Below are 21,101 nucleotides of genomic sequence, written 5' to 3' on the forward strand. Positions count from 1 at the left end.
CTTGAAGGAGGCCATTTTATAATTACCAGGAACCCCCCCCCGATCTTTTACACTTTTTACTGTCAAGAGAAGTCAAAGCAGGGCCCTGTAGGGCCTACGTGAGATATGACATAGAAAATGGGCCTAGTGAGAGCAGAGTCTGTGTGGTTTATGGAATGGTTTTTGTTTCACTTCCAGACTGCCTGTTTATTGAGTGCTCATTATGATTTGTTTGCACTGGGTTGTCCTACTCAGAGTGGACCCATTGAAATTAATGAACCAAAGTTAGGCATGTCTGTTAACTCAGTGGGCCCTCTTTGAGTAGGGCTAGCATTGATTACCATCCACAACTTTAACAAGGATGTTAGATGATGTCAGCTATTTATTGGGCATTCATTCTGCTTTGTTTGTGGGAAGGTTATACAATGTCGCATCAAGCAATTGTTATCCAACAACTTCCCATCAGTTCCCCCTGATTATTTTTGAACTATTGCTTTTGTATTGAACTGTTTATGTTCCTGATATATTATTGTGCTTGATATTATGTTGATGTGGATCTAGCTTATCGGCTGAAATGTTAGCTATATTTGTTAAAAATGTTTAGTTGTTTTGAGCCGCTTTGAGCTCATCTGTGTGTTGTGTTGAAGCAATTATTACATAAAAGTAAATGGAAGAAAACACTCCCTCCTGCAGTCTGGAGCCAACCTGAGCCTTTCCAGTCTGCTCACAGATTGTATCTAAGGTAGCCATGCCCATTAATTTCAATGGGCTTACTCTGAGTAAAACTTGGTTGGGTACAGCTCCATGTGTTCTGCTTCACAGAAGACTCATATATTTGAAGGGTTTCAGAAGACAGTTTTCTGAGAAGGCAGCCTCTATTTCAGGGGTTGCCAGCATGGTGTTCTCCAGATGTTTTGGACTACAGGTCCCACCATCCCTGACCATTGGCTATGCTGGCTGAAGAAGATGTGGGAGTCATAGTCCAAAACATCTGGAGGCCGCTGTGTTGCCTACCATGCTCTGTTTGATGGGCCTTCTTGTCGGAGTCTAGCTTAAACATAAAGAACCATCAGAAAGAGAGAGGAGGAGGGGCCTTGAATCTGCTCATCAACAGTATGGAACTAAGTAAGAGACTGAGCAGGTCACCTGGTCAGAGGTTTCCTCACTAAGGTGAGATGTGTTGTACTTCTATGTCAATTATAATAATTATTTCTAGATTTGCATCTAAAGATGCAAATTGACACATGCACATTTTATGGAAAACTATTTCCTCTTTTATCTTCTTCTGTTGGTCTTGTATGTGGTCAACCTGCCCCCCCGTCATGGCTGCTGTTAACTTTTTAAAGAACCATGTGAGATCCTCTGACTCTCCCATGATAAATCTAGTTTTGGCTCTAAGATGATCTTAGCAGTTTCAATTCATTCATATAAGGAATGGTGCTGTCTAAGATATGCTGGCTGCAGCCCATGAACAAGCACAACAATCACATCTTAGGATCAATCTCAATTCAGTTTGGAAATGTTAAGACTGCAACATCTAGTAATTATTTGCACATGTGAAATAACCATAACTGCAGTGACCACATAAAAAACCATAGCTGTAGGTTTTCACCCTTATATCCTGCTTCTGAATGCAAAACTCAACAGAGAAAATGGGGTGGGAAATATTCAGTTATGAAATGTCTGGTGATATCAGTGCTTTCGGTAGCACTATGTCTATTTGGGTGAAAAGAGTTTCTACTTACAAGGAAATGCAGCTGACTTTGCATTTACCAATAGCCGAAAAAGTTCCATCTGAAACACTCTTCCATGGAGAGCTTGATGGTTGAGACAGTGCTGGAAAGTTTTGACTTCCTCAACGCCGACTGCAGTGCTGATGAACTGTCATCCTTTGGGAGTGTAAGGACCCGCAGTACCAGGTAGGTCCTCCTATATAAATTTATAGATTACCTGGCAACTGTATACCACATTCGGTAACCTTCCCCTCCCCCATCTGCAGAATTGCTGGATATATACAGCCCTGGGAGAGTACGAGAGTGATAGTCCAACAAGGGCTGTATTAACAATTATGCTGACTTTAGTATTGAGCAGGGTAGCCTTCAGCAACCTGATGTCCTCCAGATGTTTTGGACTATGACTCTCATCAGCCCCAGCCAGCACTAGTTCCTTATATTAGTCTTCCAAGCTAGTGTGCCTGACTATTCTGCTGGGATTTATGAAATTAGCCACAACAATCATGGTCTCCAGTTTAGATAGCTTTAAAAGGAGAGTAGATGAATTCATGGAGGATTGGTCTGTCAAAGGCCATAAGCCACAATAGCTATATAGAGGTAATATGCTGCCCAATACCAATTACTGAATAACAACAACTGGAGAGGGCTATTGCTTGTGGTTTCCAGAAATCTCTGGTTGACCACTCTGGCAAGCATGATGCTGTAGTGGATGGACCTTTGATCTGATCCAGCAGGGTTTTTCTGGTGTTCTGTTCTTATGCTCCTTGCACTGGATTCCTTTAAATTTTCTGAGCTAGAAACATTGAATCTGATCCACATCATAATCCAAAGGGAGCAGTGACCATATTTCCTATTGCAAGCTACAACAGGATGGAGCTTGATTCAGCACCTCCCATCCTGCATTGCTTTCAATTAATTATTTGCTTTCTTCCCCTGTCATTAGCACCAGCACCTACAATGATGGCACACTTCTGTCCCTGGGTTATGATTCCAAAACGGAAAAGAAAGAGTTAACCACAGGCAGTGATGACCTAGATATACTTCTGGAAGTTCATCTGCAGTTCTGTAGAGCTCTTCTTCAGGTGGGGAATTGCGTTTCATTGCTTTTTTTTTTTTAGGAGATTGGAGTCTAATTACTATAATTAGTCCGACAGAATGGGAGTCATAGGGCAGACATTCTGCCTACATTATATGAGGTTATTTTGTCATGAGTAGGGATGGGGGAGAAATTTGATTCTGTTCTCATTTAAAGATGAACCTACTTAATTTGCATTTTGACGCAGTAATCCTTCGAAATTCACACTGTGCTGAATTTTGCAATGCAGTCTCCAGCCAAGTAATGTATAAAAGAAAATGCATATATTAAGGTAAAGTGTGCATAAAAATGCATATATTAGTGAACTGGCCTTTATGACCAGCCTTGGATTGCAACACAAGAGCAGCTGTATTGCAAGAATCATCTTTGTGCATTTTTGTGTAGCCCATAATATTGGCAGCTGCTTATCAGCATGTACTCTATACAACACAGCAATTTCAACAGAAAGGAAATGGTTTTATTCATATCCAGGCTCAGCGGAGTGTAATTAACCCACAGCTGTTAGGTTGCATTGGACAGTGCGAGTCCCGGCAGCTAAGGTGGGAGGCAGGTGTTTTCCCTAACGGCCTAGATAAGTTTTGGATCATGTCCAGATGAATTTGGCTGGTTCAGTGCTTAATCTATGACTCTGAGTAGTAGTCTCTCTCCATCCCCTCTTTATTTCCAGAAACTTGTCATGCCAAACTTAGCTCCGATTGTCCAGGAGAGCCTTTTGGAAGAGGTGTCACAACAGAAACATGTTCTGGAGATAATCTCTGCTCTGGCTGCTCCTGTGCCACGGAACCTAACTTCTGTTGAAGAGAGTAAGTCCAAAAGTAGAGGCATGGAACAGGCCCTAAAAGCCATCGGGAACACTCCCTAGAATCCTTAACCTCTCTGTCTCCTCCATTCAGCAGGGATGGGGAACCTTTTAAACTTGAGGGTTCCATTGTCTTGTGGATAACATTCCAGGGGTCACATTCCAGTGTTGGGTGAGATCAAATCAAAAGTGGGTGGAGACTCCCTACAGTCTCTCTCTCTCTCTCTCACACACACATGTATTTCTACACATATAACACACATGATACACACCCATTCATTCACACACACAGTCTCTCTCTGTCTCACCACCCAACACATGCCCGGACGCATGCACAAGTTAATTAGACTTGACTGGTGTACTCATCCAAGCTATAGAGTATCAGAGAAAGAGGCGCTTAAGAGCAGATAAGATGCACAGTCACAAAACTGCCTGCAGATAGTGTCCAAATTGTTCAAACCTGTGAATCAAGCTGCACTCTAAAAAGAAAAGTGCAGAATCCTTGGGGTTAGTAGAAGTGGGGCATTGAAGGAGAACCAAGAACCACATAATACACCTGATGTTTATGTACCTGGTGGCAAGTCCAGGCATGGTCATGTCTGAAAGCTTTACAATAAAGTTTTGTACTATCAGACCTGATGGTACAGTAAGCCTGCCTATTTCTATAATGCTCCAGATGACTGTGAATGAATGAGTGTTCACATCTATCTGTCTTCTTCAGCTGAACTGGTCCAGATGGCAAATGTTTCATCAGGCATTCAGAAGGAGAATAAGGTAATAGAGGTTTGATCTCTGAGTTTTGAGAAATCTTCCCATATTCTTTCCCCCCTTGGAACTACAGAGGAGAAATTCTTGAAAAGATTGGCTGTGTTTTAGGCTTCCGTGGCTTTATGACACTGGCCAATACACCAATCTTCCTTCTCAAAGCTTTTTTTGCATCATCCTTCAGCAATAATAAGCATTCTGATCCTACTGAAGCCAATGGTTGTTTGGCAATCAGTAGTGTTTACGTGTTTCTGCCTAGCACTTAAACACTTCCACAGCACACATAGCACACAGAAAGAAAGGTAAGCTGAGAATTGAGGGAGAATGAAAGAGGGAAATAAACAGACTTTGAGGAAACTGGACCAGACACCAGAAATGAGGACCAGGCATGACAAACTCAGCCTAACACAATTGTTGCCTGGGCACACAACTGGATAACAGGGAACAAACAATACTTTTTTCTTGGTCAAACAATAGGAAAACCAACCAACCAAATAAAATAAAATACTCATTATGAAAATGTCTGTGTCTGCAGAAGCCACATGCTCCTTGAGCTACCTTTATTTAGGCAATGTAGGACCCAAACTGCATGGGTAGCATAGAGTGCAAGCTATAATAATGTTTTTGCTGTTGAGATAGTTCTAAATAGCCCTTAGCTCAGGAATGGTAAATCTATTGCCATTCAAATGATGTTGGACTACAGGTCCCATCATCCCTAACCAGTGGCAGGGATTGATGGGATTTGGCTCCCTATCCCTGCCTTAACCACTCCTACAAATAGATCTACCACTTCTAATAGCCTCCCAGCATTTAGTTGCGTGCAAAACAAAAAGTCTGCCTTAGACATATCACTTCTCCCTGGACACCTTTGCTTGTCATAGGAGTTTCTGACTGTTGAGTCGGCACAGACTGATGAAGGGGCTTTGGATCAAGCTTTTACTGAGATTTGAAAAATGCTAGTGGCATAATTTGATGACATATACATCAGTCTATACATTCCTTCCTATCTATGTCTATGTGTATTTGCATAGATACAGATTAGCACTGGCTCATCTCAAGCACACTATCTGGTATTTCATTTTTAGCTGAAAATGAGTTTCAGGTCCTTTGCTGACATTCAAAGTTTACCTTTTGCAGTAATTCAAAAAGCTAAAAAGCAGAAGCACTGCCTGAAGATATGGAGTGAGTGCACTGAACGGGGTAGCATTCTGTTCTGTCCAGTGGAGAGATTTTGGAACCCTTTGAAATACATATTGATGTTCAAAACAAAAGAGAACTATCAAGGGCACCTAGAAAAAGGTACTTGTTTGTATTTGTCCATTTGATTGAGATTGTCCACTGTTTACTTTTTATAACTTGGCAGCAGTTTTGAATCAGAGTAAGTCCAAAGTAGTGAAATGATTACAATGTTGGGTGACTGGTTCAAAGGAACAAGTGCCATTTATTTTTAAAATGAATTTTGTGTTCTCTGGTGCACAACTAGATGGAGAAGAACTATGGTGTGAGTCATTTTTGCTTCTTGTTTTCATGATATATTGTTTGTTTTTTAGACTGTACACCACTTCGAGATTTTTGAAATATTAAGTGGTATGTAAATGTTTTGAAATAAATAAATAAAATCAATCTGCTTCCAGTGCCATGTATTTCATGAACATTATCTCAGCAAGCCTTACAACAGCCCTACTCAGTATTACTGTCTCCTGGTTGGCTCTATATTACAATCTCCCATACAGCTGTTGGTGGAACTGAGGCTGAGAGTGAGCGACTTGCAAAAGGCTACTTAGTGAGTTCATGCCAGAGGGGAAATTTGAACTCATTACTTCCTAATTCATGGCCTAGTCTCCTAGCCACTAATGCTATATGTCAAAGCTTAGAGCCATCCTGTAGACCTGCGGGGGGGGGGGGGCTAACCTGTGGTCCTCCAGATGTTGTTGGACTCCAACTCCCATCAGCCCAGCCAGCATGCCCATTCTTTGGGGATCATGGAAGATGTAGTTCAGCAACATGGTGGGGCGGGGGGGGGCACAGGTTCCCTATCCCTGCTGTAGACCATGGAGCATTAGAGCAGGGGTGGGGAACTTGTGGCCCGTCAGATGCTGTTGGACTCCAAATTCCATCAGTTCTAGCCAGCATGGCCAATAGTCAGGGCTGATTGGAGTTGTAGGCTAGCAACATCTCAATGGTCTCAGGTTAGCTAGCCCTGCATTAGAGCCTTTGTGTTCTGTTCTTTTTAGCTCAGGGGCGGGGAACCTTTTTCAGCCAAGGGCCGCAATCCTTTCTGAGAAACCTTCTGAGGGCCACATACCAGTGGTGAGTGGGACCAGAGGCAAAAGTGGGTGGAGCAAGAAATGTAAGTTTTATCTTTGTACAGTAGGCTAGATTTATACAAATGCACATACACCCCTCTATTCTCCATCCAGGCAGACAAGAAGTAGTTCAAGGGACACATTCCACCAAGGCAAAAGCACTCTACAAGGGCACAAAGTAGAGGCCTGGAGAGGGGGTGTGGCTGAGGAGAGTTCTGAGGGCCAGATAGAGAGGTCTGGGGGACTGCATTTGGCCCCCAGGCCAGAGGTTCCTCACCTCTGTTTCAGCTCCTGTTTTGCACTAGCTCTTTGGCAGCGTTTCCCAAACTGGTTTGTGGACCACCAGTAGTCTGTAAACCTAATTCAGGTGGTCCACGGTGTGTCTGCAGAGAACACTTACAATTTGAATTCTATGGATTTCTATGGAATTCAGACTAATACAATAAAACAAAAGAAGCAATTAAATGCAATTAAATTCATACAGCATCTAGCATTGCTACAACAAGCAGAAAAACTCATTTAAGTGGTCCACCAAGATTCTCAGCAATTTTGAAGTGGTCTGCAGGGAAAGATGTTTTGGAACCATTGCTCTTTGGTGTATTCAAATAACTCCCTTGAATGTAATGGCCTGAAAAGGGGCAGCAATGGCTGCATCTCTCCCTCTCCAAGCAGCTGGTTTGCACCATGTTTTTTCCTTGCAGTTGTGTACTGGATTGCACAGAGGAAATAAACACCTCTGTGCTGATTTCCCAGTCCTGAGAATTATATGCCTGCCAAAAGCCATATGTTTTCTGCAAAAATATTTCAAACTGACTCTGAAGCTGAGCAGAGTTGGGATTTTATTTTTAACATTTTGCTTAGGATTTGCATTCATGTAAATGTGCTCAGGATTTCTGCCTTAGGCTGAAGTCTGGCAGCGTCTTACTTATGCATAAGGACTTGCCGATGAATGATGAATGCCTGTGAATGATAAATAGTTGTCCTTTAAAGGTGGTAACTCCTAGGTGCTGTTGCAGAGTGGCTTCTGTTGATTTCAGTGGGACTCCTGTGCAAACACAGTCCCGCATCTCCTACTAACACAGATTTCCCCCCCCAGCAGCCGTGCTAGGACTGTGCCCTAGATAAATAAATGAAATGCCCTTTGTTATTTTGGATAGGATGGAATGCCAGGTTTACAGAGGATTGTGGGTTGTGTTATGCCCTCAACACAAAGTGCTTAGGCAGTAGTGGTAAAATATATACAGTAGTGATCCTAGATTATCAGTTTGTCAGTTTGTTAGCAGGGGCTGTAGCTCAGGGGCAGACCACATGCATTGCATGCTGAAGGTCTCAGGGTCAGTCCCCATGAGTTTCCCCTCATGCTAAAAGAATCTCAGGAAGCAGTGAAGGGGAAGACCTGTGCTGAAGACCTTGGAAAGCCACTGCCAATCTCATAGATTTGGTTTGCTAAATACAGTAAGATAAACTATGTCTTAGCACGGCTGCATGAACATGTGGGCTCCAGGAGAGGAGCTTGCAGCTGCCTTGATCCACCCTGGTCCTTTTTACTGGAGAAGCGCAGTGAGCTAAGCCAAGGTTTGGCTTAGCTAGCATGTCGTCTGAATCCAGGCTTGCAGTTAAGCTCTCTCCTCATTAACCATGAGGTGCAGCCATGGTTTATTTTTGACTATAGCTCATGGTTAGTAAGGAGAGAGCTTCACCACCAGTCCCAACATAGGGAGCAGTAATAGGGACTGGGGAGGAGCAAAGTGGCTTTGAGGACCTATGTAGGACTGTGAGCATTGACACAACCTTGCTAAGCCATAGTTTGGCTTACCATGTTGTGTGAACCTGCCCAGAGAAAACAACATTGAGCCAGGTGGTCTAATGATCTGATTTAGTATATGGCAGATTGTCCTATTTATGGTCTTCCCAAAGACATCTAGTTGGCTACTGTGGGAGCAGAATATTGGAGTAGATACATTCTTGCTCTGATCCAGCAGGGCTCTTCTTATTTTCATATACTGAGACAAATTCAATTACCTAACGCAGGTGGGGGAACCTTTAACCCTCCAGATGTTGCCGAACTACAGGTCCCATCATCCGTGGCCATTGGTCATCAGAATTGTAGTTCAGCAACATCTGGGGGGCCACAGATTCCCCACTCCTGACCTAACTGATGGGCATCTCGAATTTGGATTGAACTGTTTGCCTTACTTTTTTTTTTTAAAACAACAAGCAACTCACACTTCTGAAAAACATCCCACTCCTCATTTCATTTCCCTCTTTCAGTTTTGCAGATGTTCCTGGAGCAGATAGTTGGAGGCAGTCTGTTCTTTCTCTCGGCAGATCTTCCAGCCGAATCAGTGACATTATTCCAGTTTTACAACTATCTGGAGAAGCACCATGTGAACAACTTGGAGAAATACTTGGCCAGATTCGCTAAAGAAGGTAAATGGATGGCTGAGGAGGAAGACCCTGTTTAAGATTTGGTTAGAGCCCCAGAGGCAGTTTCAATTTTGAGTCATTCTCCCAGGCTCACCACTGGCTGTTGCACATTGAAACTATAGATAAATTTAGATATCCCATGGCAACTGTGATAGGGTGATGGGGTGCAGATGATCTTAAATCCCGGGCAGGTACATATGAGCATAAGTGGTCCCTCAGGTACATTGGTCCAAGGCCGTTTAGGGTTTTAAAGGTTAGAACCAGCACTTTGAATTGGGCCCGGAAACAAATTGGGAGCTAGTGGAGTTGATAAAGCACAGGGGTGATATGCTCCCTGTGCCGTGCTCTAGTTAACATTCTGGCTGCTGCATTTTGAACCAATTGTAATTTCTGAACCTTTTTCAAAGGCAGCCCCACATAGAGTGCATTACAGGAATCAAGTCTACTGAAGACCTTCCTCTTTCAACAAGCCTTTTAAGTAGAGACCTTATCCCAGTCTGTGTCTGTGTTGGATTTGCTTTTTAAGATGATTTTAAACCTTTTTTTTAAGATGTTTTGTTTTAATATGTTTTTAAGGATGTTTTGTTGTAATATATTTTAAAGTCTGTTTTTATGATGTTTTAGAGTGTTAGTGGTTTTGTTTGCAGCCCTGGGTTCCTACTGGGAGGAAGGGTGGGATATAAATAGAATAAAATAAATAAATAATAAGTTGCTTCAATTAAATGAAGTATTAAAATAAAGTTAATAGAAAAAATATTTTTGCGGCTCAGTACATTTATATTTAAAATGATTATACCCCATCTTTCCTCTGAGCTCAAGGCACTGTTGTAGTTCTCTGTATTGAATTTGTTGGCCTTTCTACAGAAAAATAAATAAAGGCACATGCCTTAGGAAACTGGCAACATTCTCCTCATGCACAAGGATTTCTGTTTGTGCAATGGGACTTCCACCCTCTCCCCCCATAGGTGCCCTCCACCCTTCTTAAATTGGTTCCAGAGGGTTGGGAGAATCCATAGAACAGATTTAGGGGTCATGCAGGGGGAGGAGAACATTCAGTTACTCAAGCAGAAATCCTTGTGCTGACTGAATGATTGCCCTAGTGCTATGTTGGATTCTGCCACAGTCCCAGTATTAACATGCAGCACCATCAGGCAGCTGCTGGGAGCCCCAGTTGGTCCCTCCATTTATGTTTGCATTGGGGACCCTTTGATATAGGAACATAGGAAGCTGTCTTCTACTGACTCAGATCATTGGTCCATCTAGCTCAGCATTGTCTACAATGACTGGCAGTGGCTCTTCAGAGTTTCAGGCAGGAGTCTCTCACAGCCCTATCTGGAGATGCCAGGGATGGAACATGGGACTTCCTGCAAAGCAGATGCTCTAGCATTGAGCTACAGCCCTTTCACGCTGCTCTGATCACCACCAGGTGGCTGGTTCTGATTTTTCACATTCTTCTCCAACCTGGTCCCCTCTAGTTATTTTGGGCTACAACTCTCATCATTTCTGACCATTGGCCATGTTGGCTGGGCCGGTGGGAGTAGACCAGAGGGCACTATACCAACAGCCCACTCAAATCTGTAGCCCTGAAGGCAACTACAGAATTCTAGGGATGGAAGTAATCCAGAGAACACAAATATGAGACTTTTTAGTTTCAAAAAAAAAAAGTGATGGCAGAGGATCATGTCAGAGGTTTATTCAATTATTCATGGGGTGGTCAAAGTTGACAGAGAGAAGTCTCTCTCACACACTCACACTCACACACACTCACACTCCCACACTCACTCACACACACACTCACTCACACACACAGTCACACACAGTCAGTCACACACAGTCACCAACACTCTTATTCTGACACACACTCACACTCTCTCACACACACAGACTCTCACTCTCACACACACACTCTCTCTCACACACACACTCTCTCACACACTCTCTCACACACAAAATAGATGTTGGTATCATCCAGCCTTCTTCACAAATAATGTATCGTCCATTCAGTACTATTCACAATTAATGCTACTACATGTGGAGGTACTAGCTTAGGTGACTTTAAAAGGAGATTAGAAGATTTATGGGGGATGAGTCTTTCAATGGATCCTAGTCATGAAGGTGGTTTTCTGGAGGCATTTGATTGGCTTCTGAGGAAAACAGGATGCTGGAGTAGATAGACCATAGGTTTGATCTAGCAGGAGTCTTATTACATTCAATCTCCCATATTTCAAAATAAAAGATTTTTGGTCGGAAAGATCTTTCTTTTCCTGTGACCTTGGAGTGATATTGTCGGTCATAGTAGCTAGCACAGGGTTGGATGGACCAGTGGCCTAATTCAGCACGATATCTTCAAATGTCATTCTTTGTTTAAAGGTATTAGGTTGTATCCAGTGAAGTTGTCCCATTAATGCAAGGACTTATACCTGCACAGCAGGATTTCCTCAACCTGCCTGTGCCCCGCAGATCTGTTCAGGGGGCTCTCCCAATCCTCCAGAGCAGATTTTGGGGTGCATGGGAGGCCTATTAGGAGAGGAGATGGAGAGGAAGTCCTTGTGTGACAGGATGACTTCACTAGTTACAACCCAAGTCAGTTACCTTAATAGTCATACAGCAAAGGGAAGAGAGAAGAAATTGGAATGAGCTTTTCAGGATCTCTCCATTTACGGTTGGATTCCTCCTCTGCAGTGATATTAACTGAGGACCTCCAGCGTCCTGGGAGAATGAAGAAAATAAAGAAACTGAAAGGGAAGCGACTAAGTCAACTACAACCCCTTCCACAGACCTTACAACTCCTTGCAGTTTTGCAGCTTGATGAAAATCATCGTGTGGGAAAAGCAGCCACATCATGTCTTTCTCGTGCAGCAGCTGATAGGAATTTCAGGGAAAAGGTACTAGCTTTCCACTTACCTTGGTGTTCCTTATTTATTGCATCCAAATAATATACATCTATGTAGGAGAACAGGCCATAGCTCTATGGTAGAGGAATTGTTTTGCATATACAAGGACATAAAAAGAGTCCTGCTGGATCAGACCAAAGACCCGACTAGTCCAGCATCCTGTTCTCACAGGGGTCAACCTGATGTCTGGGAATCAGAGGGGCCCTCTTGGTGTTGACGTGTGTGCGTTGTTTGCGTGAAACAGCATACATTACATTGGAGTTAAGTTGAGCAAGAAACCTCTTCAGAGCATTAGATCATGTTAAGAGTCTTTATTAAGACATTACGGCCAAAGGCTTAAGAGTAAAAACATGTAGAGTTTCTTCAACACCCCCCTTCTGGTACATCTCTCTCCAAAGGTAAACACAGAAGACGACCTCTCAGTTCAGAGGCAATACACAGAAGACACAGCTTAACACAGATAGCTGCTAGACCTTTTCCCAGTCTATCGCGATGGTTACCATAGCAACGGCCTTGGCAGTCCGTTCCCAGACTGGGCAAAGACATAACTCCCCCTAGCTACAGTTTTTCAGACTTGATGGAAAACAAACTCAGGTTCAATGGTCAACACTTGGTAGTTCCACTGCCCCCAGAAGTTCAGGGGGTGGTGGCAAGGGAGAGAGCATTCTCTGTGGCAGCCCCTAAGTCAGGGAATTCCCTCCCCACAGAGGTGTAGCTGACATCTTCATTATGTAGTTTCTGTAATATGCCAAAGACATACCTCAAAGGTGGCCTTTGACACCTGATGTGTTTGTTTGTGTGTGTGTGTGTGTGTGTGAGAGAGAGAGAGAGAGAGAGACAGAGAGAGACTGTAATCTGAGACTGTAATTTGTTTAAAGCTGTTTTGTTTTCTTAAATTGCTGCAACCCACCCTGGGCCCTAATGGTGAAGGGCAGGTAAGGAGAAATAATAAAGATAATGATAACATGCAGGATAGGAGTGCAACAGCACTCCCCCCACTTGTGATTCCTAGCAACTGGTATACACTAGGGGTGTGCATTGATTCTGTATATAAACTGAATAACAAGGGAAATCAGGGCAACACATCATGAAGCCTGATGTCCTGCGAGTTGGATCAGGACCCCCACCAAGCCAAAGAACATTTAGCTGTTCAACCCAGAATACTCACCACTCAGTCACCTCTTAATTATTTTAAGGTAAGAAGGAGCAAGAGAGAAACCCCCACTGTTCCTCCCCCAATTAGGGTTTATGGAGGGAAGTGAATCCCTTTTACTCCCCCTGCCCCCCTCAAAAAAATATATCTGTGGATTTATTTGTCTGCAAACTGGCAGGCTTAATCCACTCTGGAGAGCTCCTATGCCTGCGGATTTCAGCAACTTTTGCTAAAAAGGGGGAAATATTTTATTTTAGATTTTCTATTATTGTGAATGGGAGAAAACAGAGCTTTGTTTGATGCAGCACAGTTTAAGAGCTGAATTAGAGATTGAAAAGGAGAGAACTCAAAGTGACTCAAAAGCAGATCATAAGAACATAAGAACATAAGAAGAGCCTGCTGGATCAGGCCAGTGGCCCATCTAGTCCAGCATCCTGTTCTCACAGTGGCCAACCAGGTGCCTGGGGGAAGCCTGCAAGCAGGACCCGAGTGCAACAACACTCTCCCCTCCTGAGGCTTCCAGCAACTGGTTTTCAGAAGCATGCTGCCTCTGACTAGGGTGGCACAGCACAGCCATCACAGCTAGTAGCCATTGATAGCCCTGTCCTCCATGAATTTGTCTAATCTTCTTTTAAAGCCATCCAAGCTGGTGGCCATTACTGCATCTTGTGGGAGCAAATTCCATAGTTTAACTATGCGCTGAGTAAAGAAGTACTTCCTTTTGTCTGTCCTGAATCTTCCAACATTCAGCTTCTTTGAATGTCCACGAGTTCTAGTATTATGAGAGAGGGAGAAGAACTTTTCTCTATCCACTTTCTCAATGCCATGCATAATTTTATACACTTCTATCATGTCTCCTCTGACCCGCCTTTTCTCTAAACTAAAAAGCCCCAAATGCTGCAACCTTTCCTCGTAAGGGAGTCGCTCCATCCCCTTTATCATTCTGGTTGCCCTCTTCTGAACCTTTTCCAACTCTATAATATCCTTTTTGAGATGAGGCGACCAGAACTGTACACAGTATTCCAAATGCGGCCGCACCATAGATTTATACAACGGCATTATGATATCAGCTGTTTTATTTTCAATACCTTTCCTAATTATTGCTAGCATGGAATTTGCCTTTTTCACAGCTGCCGCACACTGGGTCGACATTTTCATCGTGCTGTCCACTACAACCCCGAGGTCCCTCTCCTGGTCGGTCACCGCCAGTTCAGACCCCATGAGTGTATATGTGAAATTAAGATTTTTTGCTCCAATATGCATAATTTTACACTTGTTTATATTGAATTGCATTTGCCATTTTTCTGCCCATTCACTCAGTTTGGAGAGGTCTTTTTGGAGCTCTTCGCAATCCCTTTTTGTTTTAACAACCCTGAACAATTTAGTGTCATCAGCAAACTTGGCCACTTCACTGCTCACTCCTAATTCTAGGTCATTAATGAACAAGTTGATCAAGTTGATCAAAATTTAAACAGATGCAGATACAAGGCAAATCTCAAGACCCATGCATACTCCTAGTATACAGGGGCTTACTGCCTCCGACAGTGGAGGTAGGACATAGTCATCATGACTAGTGCAGAAATTCCAAGGCTCAGTCCCTGATAACCACCAGTTAAAAGTATCAGGGGGGCACATGATTGGAATGACTTCTGCCTAAAACACTGGAATGTGGTTATAACCCTGGAGGAGTAATCAACAATACTGGTCCTAATGCACAAATAGTCTGACCACGTATCAAGTAGCTTCCTATATTCCATATGGAAGGAAAGTTATGGCAGTACTTCAGTGCTATGGCTCACTATTCAATAGATGACATGTTCTAATCCACAGATGAGTCCATTGCAGTGGCATCATCCCTCTCCATCACCCCCAGCCAGCATGGCGAATGGGCAAGGATGATGGGAATTGTAGTCTAAACATCTGGAGGGCACCAGGTTAGGGAAAGTCCAAAGGGACCGTGACACTGCTTCTCCAAATCAGGGGTGGATTCAGGCAGACATTGGATTTCACTGGCCTTGCCTGGTATACTAGTCAACGAATCATTCCAGCAAGCATTTTAGAAGAATTCCGATTTCATAGTTTTAAACAATATATAAACTGTCAAAATTACAAACTCGTGGCTGGTTGGTATTGCTTCTTAAAAATTATAGTGCTGGGTAAAGGCGGATTTATTTGTAGGGGGCCATTTTGAGGCAATGAAGTGCCAAAAAACCCCACCCCTGTCCAGTGTTTGCAATCAACATCACCACTATAATTGCTGCTTGCTAGCCAGGCTGTTCTTTTCTTCACCTCCCTTCCTGGCATCTCTCTGACATATCTGTTCACAGGAAGAGTAGGTGAGGGGGAATTGTGGGGGAAACAGGACTTAGAGTTATGAGGTTCCAACATCTATGCCTAGGGCATTTCTGGGGGGGAAATGTTAACAATGAAATTAAATGTTCCATTGTATTTTCTAGGCTCTTCTTTTTTACACAGATGTCTTAAATAATGATGATGCAAAATTACAACAAGCCGCATGTCTGGCCCTCAAAAACCTCAGAGTGAGTGTTTCAAAATTCTTGTTTAGTGGGTTGTGAGAGAGGTGTCTGTGCAAACACATTTGTTTCACAGGCAGCCAGCAGAGGGGGCAAGAATCGCCAAAACTTGATTGTAATAATTTGGAAGACAGAGAGGGCATCCACACACAAACAAGCACACACACACTCAAAGACAAAAATATGCTGTCCCAAAACAAACATAGATAATAGATTAAATGTGTGTATGCATTTAACATATCCAAATATTTGTAATTTACATGACAACTGCAGTGGTGAAGAAAAGAGCCTGCTGGATCAGGCCAAGGTTTCATCTAGTCCTGCATCCTGTTCTCATAGTGGCCAAGCAGGTGCCCGTGGGAAGCCTTCAGGCAGGACCTCAGTGCAAGAGCACTCTCCTCACTCATGTTCAGTCGTAACTGGTACTTAGAAGCATACCACCTCTGACAGTATTTGCAATCAGGTGCCACAAGAGGGGTTAACACTTTCTCCCTGTGCTACGGTCCTGATAAAAATCCCCCCTCACCTCCTATTCCCAGAGCCAGAAGGGAAATTTCCATTTGGCCAGTGACACAAACCCACTCCCCATGATCTTGATCCTGATTCCTTCCTATACAGTTGCTATGTTAAGTGTGTGTGTGCATTTATCATCCAGTTTGCCCCTCTATTTCTGCTTCCATGTTTTTGGTGTTAACTATAGTGGATGGAATAGTCACTGGCTGACAGGAAAATGGAGGAAGGATTTCATCCTCCTGTAAGTCAAGGAATTAATCTTCATGCTGTCATTTTGAAATTGGAAACTAACAAGTTGGACCTGCAACAAAAAGTTGCAGTACAGAGTACTCCTGTACAGGAGGCCAGCCAGCTGGCCATGCATACACCAAATTCATTATGTATTTGTGAAAACATCTAGTCCTCACTAGGAACAAGGTTCCTGTTAAACGTATAGAACTAAGCATTGCCAAATAGCAAATATTAATTTTTTAGACTGAGTGCACATCCACTGGTATCTGCTGGAAATCCTTAATTCCCAAGCCCCATTGGAAGGAAGCACTAGTAGAATGCATCAGTACATGGCAAATTAGCCATTCATTTTAGTGAGACTTGGAGAAAAATGGGGAAAAAACATCCCCCCCATTTCCCCCCCTTTTCCCTGAGTCGTCACAAGTCAGTTCAAAGTATAGGATAATGCTACTCTAGGGGGCACTATAGTATACATGTGGACTTCTGTGTTGTGGCCTGGTTTTACCTGTGGATTATGGAGCTGGGGAACTGGCAGGAGCACAGTATTTGAGAGACAAATCGGAACACAGGCAATATTCTGTGTTATACAATCTCTGGCTGCTCCTCTCCGCTGCCACAGGTTGGCCACCCATTAATTAATACTTTGATGTTAAGAGCAAGGAAGCCTTTTGGAATGATTTAACAGCTGTTCCTGCTCTGCTTCTTTTACAAAACAGGGCACTGAGAGTATAGAACAAATTGCCAGACTGTGTCTATCAGAATCAGAGGAAGTGCGGAATGCTGCCAGAGAGGCGACTCTTTCGTTTGGTAAATGCTTTAATGATTCTCTGCTGATGGATTTTGAATTAGAGCGAATAGCAAGTTAAAGCAGAAGCCACAATTTAGTTAGTAGGCTTTTGCATGGAGATGCAATGTCACTTGCCCTAAGGAACTGGCCTCTACTTTGGATGGCGCCTGCCGGGGATTTTTTGCCATGATGGTGGATAATTCGTAGCATTGTTCTTATGACAAATTTTGGGGATGGGGGTGACCGTCGTATGTGGTTCTTACAAGGGAAGTGCATACTAACAGAAACTCTGGTTTTGGTTCCTTCCATCCCATTCCTACAAACCTCTGTGCCTTGTTCCAGTACCTGGTACCTGTCGTGCCAGCTGGCTCTGCCTCCGTCAGAGGCATAGCATCAGGGTTCTCTTGCAAGGCACAAGGCACCATTCGTGCCTGCTGCCACTGGTCCAATGGATGAGGGTGCAATATGGCCTCCTTTATCATCACAGGAATGAGAGAAAACCTATTCCATGGGGGGCAACTCATATTTTGGATAATACAGCATTTAAATACTCCAGCAACTGTGAAAGAACGTAAGAAGAGCCTGCTGGATCAGGCCAATGACCCATCCAGTCCAGCACCCTGTTCTCACAGTAGACAAAGTGTAATGAGAGATGCAAAGTGAAGGACAAACTTCACTCAACCCAAGAACTTAATTACTCAGCCTCTCTGTAATTTCCAAAGTGCTGCTGAGCACTGATATGCACACAATGCAGAATGAGGTATTAGTATTCTGAACTGTGACAGTGAACTGCATGTGGTGGTGATGGTGAAGTGCTATCCTCCCCTACGTAAAAACACCCTAGCAGCTACTTCCCATACTGCCTCCAACAGTGGAGGAGGAACGTTGCCAGTGTGGCTGGTAGCCATCGGCAGCCCTGCCCCTCCATGATTTTGTAAAATCCTCTTTTAAAGCCAGTGGTGACCATCATATCTTGTGGGAGTGAATTCCATAGTTTAACTGTATGAACATAAGCCAAACCCTTCTGGATCAGGCCAGTGGCCCATCTAGTCCAGCATCCTGTTCTCACAGTGGCTAACCAGGTGCTTATGGGAAGCTTGCAAGCAGGACCTGAGTGCAAGAGCACACTCCCCACTTGGGATTCCTAGCAAGATGTTCTTGGCCACGCTGACTAGCATAGTGCCTCCAGTGGTGGTTAAACATAGCCACTGTGGCTAGTGAATGTGTGCTGTATGAAGAAGTACTTTCTTTTGTTTGGCCTGAATCTAACATTGGATGTTAGCTTCATTGGACAGACCGGGTGCTAGTATTGTGCATGTGAGAAAAAAATCTCTATTGATTTTTTTCACATCAAGCATAATTTTATACACCTTTAGCATCTCTCCCCCCCCCCTTTACTTTTTTTTCTAAACTGAAAAGTCCCAAAGGTCCCTCCAGCCTCTTGATGATTTTGGTCACCCGTTTTTCACCTTTTCCAGCTCTTCAATATCCTTTTTGACTTTTGTAGTTTGCTATGGGAGCCATTAGACACACTGTACACTATTTTCTTCGTAAGAAATTATTTCCATGCAGTTGTATAAATTGGTCAAAGTAGTAGAAAAGTTATGCAGAAGGAATACTTTGCTTTATTAAACAATGTTCATCAACCTCCTGATTTGTCTTGTCTCTTTCTACACAGGTGAAAAAGGAAGGCTGGCTTTTGAAAAAATGGACAAAATCTGTTGTGAACTGAGGGAGACTATGTATCAAGAAGCTGAAATTGAAATTACAGTATTTTAAACAGTACCTTCAAGTGAGGCCGCTGTCTTGTTCTGTGTGCACTTGTTTTTATCAGTATGTGACAAGGTACAGAGTACCAGGGACAGCACACAAATTGTAAATCTGTCTCAGCTGGATTTTTTTAAATACCAAGAATTCTTGAAAAAGAACAGAGTTTGAGTTTTAGCACAGGTGATAGGTGTAAAAACTTTTGGTGACTCTGATCTTATAACCAGAAGGCACTGTGTAAACAAAAGTATAAACATTCTCCAATCTTCAGTATCACAACAAATGTTAAACCTGTAAAAGGCATTTGGAAAACTTGCAGCAAAGCTCTCTGTCCCCGATTCTCAATGAGGAAAGGAGAAAGAAGCAGCTTTTCCAAGTGCGAGATGTTTTGTGAATCTCCCAGAAGGCTTTCCAAGTGGGGCTGGGGGAATGAGAAGGATCAAACTGGGACTGCAGTGAGTGAATGGCATTAAAGAAAAGGCAGCCCTCTATGCCTTCAAACCAAGACAAACCTTTGGTTTAGGCATAAGAGAATAATCTGTATATTTATTGCTTAATCTTGTGGACGGAGACTTTCACACACAGATTTCTAAAGTAATTAGATATTATCAATTAACCTGAAATCTCCTTCAGGGGCACCTTGCTGTGGCCAGTGGAGAAGACAAACATGGACCTATTGGGGTCTTAAATTAGATTGAAAAACTTGGGATTTGTGACCTATTATTGAGCACTTTCCAGAGTTAAGCCTGCACTTGTCTTAAAACACATACACCAGAATCTAGTGCCTGGCAATATAAGAGAAAACAAGAAGCCAGTTCCTTCCTTTTCAGTGCTTAATTCTGGGTTTTAAAACTCTTTAGATTATAACTAAGAAACTATTTCAAGTGGTCTGTGGCTGTAATCCTTAGCATATTTACAGTAACATTTTTACTGAATCTAGCGAGTCTCACTTCTGAGTAAACAGGTTAGGGCAGGTATGGGCAAGCTGTGGCCTGCGATTGCTGCTGGACAATAACCCCCATCTTCCTTTTATCATTGCCCATGTTGTCAAGAGGTTAATGGAATTTGAGTCCAGCATCTGAACCATCACAGGTTTACCATCGCTTTGGCTGTGAGTGTTTTGGGAACTTCGCCTGTTGCTGATAACAGGAAGCACTTCAAAGTGTGTGTGTATGCAGGCTGCCATCACTGGATCATGGCCCTTGGCTTTTAATGTACATATTTTATACAGTATACAGCGCTTTGTGTTTTTTTTTACTTTTCAGTATTTATTGCTGGGGTTAGTTTTCATATTTTTAAAAAAGTTTTATTAAAATGTTTGAATTCCCAATTGCATTTTTCTTCTAGTAATAACGTATAGAAAGTACAAAATAGTGGGTTCAGCATTGGGAGAGATGCTTTGGAAACAACACTATGCAGAGAATTGATAGCAAAAGCAGTCAGGCACCATTGCTGGGCTGATTCTCTTGCTAATGCACTGTGCTAATGCACAAGTTCTCCCGAGACTCGTATCCCTGCATGCTGTGGGAGTTGTTAATTGGTGAACTACAAAGGTTACCTATCAAGTACATGCCTTCTTTTTGAAATAATAGTGGAAAGATGGACTGACATTCAAAATTACTTCTGAACTCTTCCATGCATATCCATGCTGCAACAAACTGCACACATAGACGTTATAAGCAAGTTTGGCCACAAAACGCGGCAACGGCTTTAGAAAGAAAAAAGGCTAGACAAATTCATAGAAGATGGGCAACTGGTGTATCAACAAATGTTAACTAAATGGGTTCTCTGTAGCCAGAGGTGAATACTGGTGCCATACAATAGGAGAGGGCTGATACCTTCATATCTGCTTTGTGGTACTGCCCAGACATCTGGCTAACAGAATACTGAACTAGATCAGAGGCAGCCAACATGGTGCCCTCCAGATGTTCTTGGCCATGCTGACTAGCATTGATGAGAATTGTTGTCCAAGAACATATAGAGGGCAGCACGTTGGCTACCCCTGAACTAGATGGCCCTTTCATCTGGTCCAGTAGGGTTACTTTAAACAAGAGCCAAGCGTGCAGTTGCCAGCACCGTTCCATGGCTGTGGCTGGTTCTAACACCTACAAGCACAG

General features: G+C 43.1%; 1 protein-coding gene across 27 annotated transcripts in view; it reads left to right on the top strand.

Moving 5' to 3' along the window:
- RIPOR3 (RIPOR family member 3) overlaps positions 1–20,314 on the top strand; it is a 177,747-nt gene extending 157,433 nt beyond the window's left edge. For all 27 annotated transcript variants that reach the window (XM_061631275.1, XM_061631279.1, XM_061631276.1 and 24 more), the window contains 9 exons: positions 1,759–1,898; positions 2,656–2,794; positions 3,476–3,611; positions 5,510–5,671; positions 8,950–9,108; positions 11,788–11,990; positions 15,609–15,692; positions 17,147–17,237; positions 18,896–20,314. In XM_061631275.1, coding sequence (XP_061487259.1) covers positions 1,759–1,898; positions 2,656–2,794; positions 3,476–3,611; positions 5,510–5,671; positions 8,950–9,108; positions 11,788–11,990; positions 15,609–15,692; positions 17,147–17,237; positions 18,896–18,996 — 1,215 coding nt within the window. In that variant the 3' untranslated portion in view covers positions 18,997–20,314. The remainder of the gene's footprint in view (positions 1–1,758; positions 1,899–2,655; positions 2,795–3,475; positions 3,612–5,509; positions 5,672–8,949; positions 9,109–11,787; positions 11,991–15,608; positions 15,693–17,146; positions 17,238–18,895) is intronic.
- Positions 20,315–21,101: the final 787 nt, after the last annotated feature.

The sequence above is a fragment of the Rhineura floridana genome, chromosome 6, assembly GCF_030035675.1.
Source record: "Rhineura floridana isolate rRhiFlo1 chromosome 6, rRhiFlo1.hap2, whole genome shotgun sequence".
NCBI classification, from domain to species: domain Eukaryota; kingdom Metazoa; phylum Chordata; class Lepidosauria; order Squamata; family Rhineuridae; genus Rhineura; species Rhineura floridana.